This window comes from Odocoileus virginianus, chromosome 2, assembly GCF_023699985.2.
Source record: "Odocoileus virginianus isolate 20LAN1187 ecotype Illinois chromosome 2, Ovbor_1.2, whole genome shotgun sequence".
Taxonomy (NCBI): Eukaryota; Metazoa; Chordata; class Mammalia; order Artiodactyla; family Cervidae; genus Odocoileus; species Odocoileus virginianus.
Window position 1 is genome coordinate 68,946,663 of NC_069675.1, and position 6,293 is coordinate 68,952,955.

Consider the following 6,293-nt stretch of genomic DNA (forward strand, 5'->3'; position numbering starts at 1 on the left):
CTGCAGTCTCCACCTTAACACTTTGGTATCCCTTGGCCAGCTCTGCTTTTCCCAAAGTGCATCTAAGCCTCTGCCCTCTAACTCTGCTGCCCCTCAGAAAGCACAGGCACATCACACATCGATCCCAGAGAAGCTGTCCTGGCTATCACTGCCCCACCTCTACAGTGAATGGGCACCTGGGGATGGGGCAGGAGGTAAACCCCCCCCCCCCCGCAATGGACCAGCATCCTTCTCACTCGTAGGCTCTTGTTTCCTTTTGGAGTTTTTTTCCCACATACCCCTGCCCCCAGGGTCTCCCAATGAGAGGGTATTTTTCTTTTTCTGCTACAGAGGAAAAGGGGCCTAATCTTGGCTCTGGTTCATTTGTGGGTCAAAGTCTCCAACCTGACATCTCTTCTGGTTATTCTCATTCATCCCCTGGTCCTTTCCTTGGCAATGACTGCCCTCTTGCACCGTTTTGCTTCCTAGTCTGAGCTGTGCTTGGTGCTGTCTGGCTGGAGAAGGCTTTTGGAGCCCACAGGGCCTGTCTAGAGCACTAAGGAAAGCAGCTTTGCCTGGAAAGATCCCGAGGCAGACTTAGCAACTTGTCATGATGGCACTTGCCCTCCCCAGTCCCCACCAGCTGCATCCTTCTCTGGCCCTCCTTGTCTTCTCTACCAGGGTAATGCGGTCCTTCTGCCCTCAAAGGATGTGACATTACAAGGCAAAGGCTGGAGTGTAAACCGGGTGGATGGAGCAAGCTCCAAACCCTGAGTTAGCAGAAGAAGCCTTGTGCTATGGGGGATGGGGTGGGGGCAGGGACCCAACGCACCCTCAAAGCCAGCTTTCCCAGCTTCATCCCCAGAGAGATGGTATGCTACCAGCTCATGAAGAAATTCATCTGTTCCTCTTCCGATCATGCTCAAACTCAACAAGGAAGATACTGCTATTTGGCTTTAAAAATAGAACATTCAAGCTGGACTTTTATGGTCTTGTGAAGAACGTTGTGCTTATGCCCACCCACACCTGGTCCCTGCCCTGCCTGGCCCCGTCCAGCTGCCCAGAAGCGGCTCTGCACAAGCTCTACGGGCCCCTCAGCGGAGACTTAGGAGATTTACGAGTCTGGCCTTGGCTGAGGCCTTCTCCCCATGGCTCCCAGCCCCGGTCCAGCTGCTCTCCCACGTCTCACGCAGCCTCGGCTGGGACGTTCTGTGTCTCTTTTCCTGCCTCCGCCCCAGTCTGCTGAGTCATTCCCTCAGCCCCCTTTCTCCCGCTGTCCTGGCCAGCCCTGTGGAGGAATAGCCACTCTGCACACCAAAGTTCAGGCCCTGGCCACTCACAGCCAGCCAGAATCTCATTTGCTCTCATGGTGGCAACGGTGGCTTCTGTCTAAGGCTATCCATCCCTGCTGGGACTCTAGTTGGCCCGATCCCTGCCTTTCCACTCCAAGGCACTGAAGTTTAACAAAAAGGTTGTTCCTTCTCTGTCTGGGCTTCATGTGCCCGATCTAAAGCCACACCTGATCTGAAAAGTTCCTTTCTGTATGTATAGATTTGTGATCTTTCCTCAAACAACTTCTAAGGGGCCAGAGATAAATTCCATCAAAGCACTATCTGATTTCTGGCATCCCATGGCAGGACAGGGGGAGAGCCTGAGAGGGCAGTGCCTGTGGGGAGGAGCTGGCCCAAGAGAGCTCATTCGAAGACAGACTGTGGAAATAATTCATGAGCCAGTGAGGCCTTCAGCCAAAATCATGGAAGGAACCCAGTGAACCCAGGCCTATCTTGTTTGTATTGGAGGTTAGGTGTCTAATACAATGGCAGATCGTCATTATCCCCTGGAAAAGATACACATTCTCCTTCTAAGGTCCTTCAAGGATGTAATTGAGTCTTCATACATAAGGCCTTAAGGTGTTGGGATGAAATTTCAAACCAGGCAGCTAGGACCATGTACAGATGTCTCTGCATCCTGGAATGCAAGCAATGTAAGCTTTCTGGCTTAACCTGTAAATATAACTCATATCAAGAAAAGAGTGGAAGGCTGCAGGGCCCAGAGAGGGAGAAAATGTAGTGATGAGGGGCAGCTGGAGAGACCATGATGCAGATACGAGACTCCGAAATTCCTCCCTGCCTCTGACGTCTAGTGAGCATCTTGCAGTGCAAATAGCAAAGCATGTTTCCTCCTTCAGTGTCCCCTCTGTCTATAGTCCCGGCCCAGCTCTGTTTACACTCACAGCTGCCAAGAGCCAGTCTGTCCCCTGGTCTTCCCATCAGCCCCTGCAGCCTCTGCCAGCCTCGGCTGCTACCTCAGCCTCAGCTCCTACCTGTGTGCCTGTGGTCTTGCAATCACCCAGAGTTTGTGGGAACCTCAGGGGAGAAAAGCAAGGGACAGTGCACAAATTCAACTTCCAATTCAATCAAACCCTTTCCTCGCCCACTCCCCTTGTAACTGCCACAAGGGAGCCCCTGGGGCGTCACCTGTGGGTGGCAAGCTGAGGCTCTATCTGCTCCTGGTCCTCCTGAGTACTCTCATCACGGAGGTGCCCACTGCTCTGCGGGGACCCAGAGCCGAGCCTGAATCAGATCCGATGGGTGAGAGGCAGAATGAAGACAGGTGAGGCGTGGCAGAGAATCCAGGTCCCGAGGCTTGAGTCGCAATCCAGGAGAAGGGGGCAACTGTGATGATCACTTGTCACCGGGTGCCGGTGACAGCGGCCTGGTAGGAAGAAGGGCGTCTGCCTCTCCAGAGACCTGGGGCCCGGCCTCTGCCTCCTTTGTTCTTTGGCCCGAGTTGCAGGCTGTGGTGGAGTCAAGGCCAGAGCACCCCAGGCCTCCGGCGTAGAGACGAGATCGCATTGGCCACTTCTGCAAGACACAGGGAGGGTACAAGAGTCAAGCTCACTAGCAAAGCCCCTTGTAGCCCTTGGCACCCAAAACTGGGCCTTCCCTAGCCTCCCTCCCTGGGACTACTCCCTCCCACCACCACGACTGCACCATGACAATGGTCCTGGGCTCACCACCACTCCTGGCCTCACACCTCCTCCTGACCACCTGAGCCTGGCTGAGAGGCACAGGAGGACCTGTCTGAGGACAGCAATGTCCACAAGAGGAAACTGCCCCCTGGGGAAGGAGGTGGGCAGCCGCCAGGGGCTGGGTGGTGGGGAGGGCGGCCAAGTGGGGCAGGGAGAGGCTCCTCCTGACACTGAACAGTCCTGCCCCCTTCTCTCGCCCAGCACCCGTCCAAGTGCCTGTGGCCACAAACATCAGTGCTGCCCACTCTCTCTAAAAGAAGCAGGCCTCTCAGGCCTGTCCGTCCTTGCAGCAGGCACGTGGGCAGTCCCAGAAAATGCCAGGTTGACTCTGCCCTAAGATCTGCCTTCCTCTTGACAGTCCCCTGACCCAGTGGTTGAGGGCCCCTGCTCCTGGGTAGCTACCCCACCCCACCAAGCTGCCAGGATTCTAGCCCTAGCCGGGCTCTCATGTATTCATTCTTCAACATATTTATCCATCACCCACTTCATGCAACTGCCTCCCCTTGCTGTCATCTCGCAGCTAAGGAATGACTGTGCCACCCAGGGACTCTGCACCAGGTACCACCACTGGCATTTCAGAGTGACCCCTTTTTGTTTCAAATTCTTGCATTTTAGCTGTATTTACATCAAAGAAAAATATCTTACGTCTCAAGACATTTCAGAACTATGATGTTTAAGGGAGAGAGATGGTGACAAGTATCCTCCATAAAAATAAAGTTGCTATCCTCAGAGAGCAAAGATGACCCTTTATCACAGTTACACTCTGCAATCGGCAACTTACTCTGCACCGCCCCCCACCCCCACCTCCACCCCCGCGGCCTGCCTAGTGGCTATGAGCCTGGGGTCTAAAGTCGGACACTAGGGTTCAAACGGCATTCAGACACTCAACCTCCCTAAGCTTTGTTTTCCTTGTCTGTAAAGTAATTCTCAATTAAAAAAAAAAACAAAACACCACCTTCATTTGGTTCTTGTGTGGATTAAAAGATGAAAATGCTTTAAAGCCCTTAGTCCAGCTCCTGGAATAACTTAACATAATGTTAACACAATGTTAACTGTTATTGCAATGATGATTATTATTAATCATACTTTTCCTTCATGATCTCATTTCATTCCCTGGAAGCGAAGTCAGACTCACATTATCTTCCTTTTTACGTATAATAAAATAGAAGTTTGGGAAAGGTAGGTGGCAGACTGGTAAGTTCTGCATGCAGTACGCCCTCTTCCCTGATTTCCCAGCCCCTGCTGCTCTCCTACCCGGCTGGGTAGCTTCCAAAGTGATGTTTTCTTAGACCAACCCCTCCTGAGACAGAAGTCCAGAGGACGCCAGGGCCCTGTATGATGGCATGAAGGCCCTGGAATCTAGGAATCTCCCTAAAGTGTGGTTTTCTTCCCCAGGCCCCAGCCCTGGAAATTGCCCACTTCGCTCCTCAACCACTAAGTGCCTCAGAGTCTTGGGGCCTCTTAAGAATTTCCCTCCCCTTGGAGGAACCACATTCTCATGGAGTCATTTCTAATCATCATCCCCACTGCATCGCATGAGAAACACAGGGTCAGCCCAGTCCCAAGAGCCTGCCACAGCTTCTCTCCCTCTGAGAGAGCAGGAAGCAGCTGGTCCCAATGGATGGGGCCTGAGTCCAGGGTTCCCCATCCCAAACCCCCTTCCCCAAGGCCCCAGGCTTGTGACCTACCTTGAGAGGGTGCAAGTAGCGGAGTCCACGCAGGAAAGGCGGCCAGGCAGGGCCAGGCATCTCTTGTCCAAGCGTGCGGGTGAGGTGGGCTATGTAGCTGGTGGCCAGCACCAGCACGTCCAACTTGGACAGCTTGGTATCGGGCGGCACGGCTGGCAAGGTGGCCTGCAGGGCCAGGAAGGCCTGGCGCAACGTCCTCACCCGGCTCCGCTCCCGCGCAGCGTTCTCAGGACTGGCCTCGCTCTGTACAGAGGACCCCGGTGAGTGGATCTGACCAGACCCCCATCACCCCTGGGTGCTAAGTGTATCCTAGGGCAAGGTCTCCTGCCAGAGTAGTAGCAAGCCAATCAGCAGAGACCCAAGGGCCTCGTCCCCTCTTTGTCTGCTCTCGACCCGGCCCCACTTTACAGCGGAGGAAACAGAGAGAAGACCTCGCCTGGGCTCAGAACTGGGAGCCCTGGCCTCTTTCCCATCCTCTGCTGGGCCTCCCTCGGCTCTGGCCCCATCGACACCTAACTCTGAATCCTGCTTATCAGGATGCCCCGGGTCCACAGCGAGCGCACAGCCCTGCCCTGCTCTGTAGGGCTGACCCTGGCCCAGCCAGGTCCTGAGATGAGGACACGGCTGTGGTAAAGAGGAAAGGACAGCAAAGCCCACTGGCCCCGCTGCTGATGGCTGCTCTGGGAACTTGGGCGACACCTCACTCCTCTGGGTCTCAGTTTCCTCACGGGAAGTCAGCTGGGCCAGCTCTCTGAGCTGCACTCTGGTGAAGGCCAGTTCTGACTTGTCCCAACTACCCAAGCATGGAGCCTTAGAGCGGCAGTTGACCAGCGTCCCCTCTCTTAGGCAGGACAGTAACCATGAATGAGACTCTGCCATCAGAGATGACACTGCAGCGCCTCCCATGCCTGCCTCCCGCAGCTCCCTCTTCAGGCCCCAACTTTCTTACCCGACCCCGAGCCAGGCTCCTGGCTCTGGCTCCTCGAGGGTTCAGGGCAGCTCGGCTCCATCTTTGGTTGCTCCAACTGGACTCTTCCCACAGGTCCTGCCCTGTCCTGCTCAGGCGGTTCCTCTTCCTCTCAGTGCCTGCTGACAACCTCGGCGTGGCCTTGGCTGGGCTCTGGCCCAGTCCTGGCATGGCCCGTGCCCCCCTGGCCTCCCTCTGTGCCATGCGCACCCCTGAGGTGTGGTGCTACAGTCCCCAGCTCCGGGAAGCAGTGCCCAAGGGAGCCCTTAGGCTCTCGCTAGCGGGGCAGGCTGGTCATCCAGCCAGCAATGTCTATATCTGAGGGAGCTGGCGCCAACTCATTCCTGCTCAGCTCCTTGCTCTGGGAAAACCGCCCACCCGGCACAGCCCCCGCAAAAAGCCTCCGGACTGCCTCCCAACCGGCTGAGGGGTGGGGGTGCTGGACGCGGGGAGTGGCCAAGCCCTGGGAGGAGGCCCCTGCTGAATAAGGCAGGAGGATGGCTGGAAAGGAGCACCCTTCCCGGAGCCTTGCCTGAGGCCGCCGGTGGTCCTGGGATAGACCTGCTGCTTCAGCTTTGGGGCTCAAGTCCGTGGAAGGGCCCTGAACTCCCTTCCTGGTGCCAGAAGC

General features: G+C 55.7%; 1 protein-coding gene across 1 annotated transcript; it reads right to left on the reverse strand.

Annotated features, from left to right (window-relative positions):
- Positions 1–205: 205 nt before the first annotated feature.
- On the reverse strand, positions 206–6,065 carry TCF23 (transcription factor 23). Its single transcript, XM_020886239.2, has 3 exons — positions 5,648–6,065; positions 4,699–4,941; positions 206–2,843 (listed from the first exon to the last, which is right to left on the reverse strand). The coding sequence occupies exons 1-3, from the start codon at positions 5,867–5,869 to the stop codon at positions 2,664–2,666; spliced, it is 645 nt and encodes a 214-aa protein (XP_020741898.1). The 5' UTR covers positions 5,870–6,065; the 3' UTR covers positions 206–2,663.
- Positions 6,066–6,293: the final 228 nt, after the last annotated feature.

What these genes read in the sequence shown, in the direction of transcription:
- TCF23 (XM_020886239.2), bottom strand. Translation starts at nt 5,869, where the DNA reads ATGGCACAGAGGGAGGCCAGGGGGGCACGGGCCATGCCAGGACTGGGC. An exon ending in GGAGCCTGGCTCGGGGTCGG is followed by an intron (nt 4,942 to 5,647) that starts GTAAGAAAGTTG and finishes TCCTCTGTACAG; the next exon opens with AGCGAGGCCAGTCCTGAGAA. An exon ending in GCTACTTGCACCCTCTCAAG is followed by an intron (nt 2,844 to 4,698) that starts GTAGGTCACAAG and finishes TGTGTCTTGCAG; the next exon opens with AAGTGGCCAATGCGATCTCG.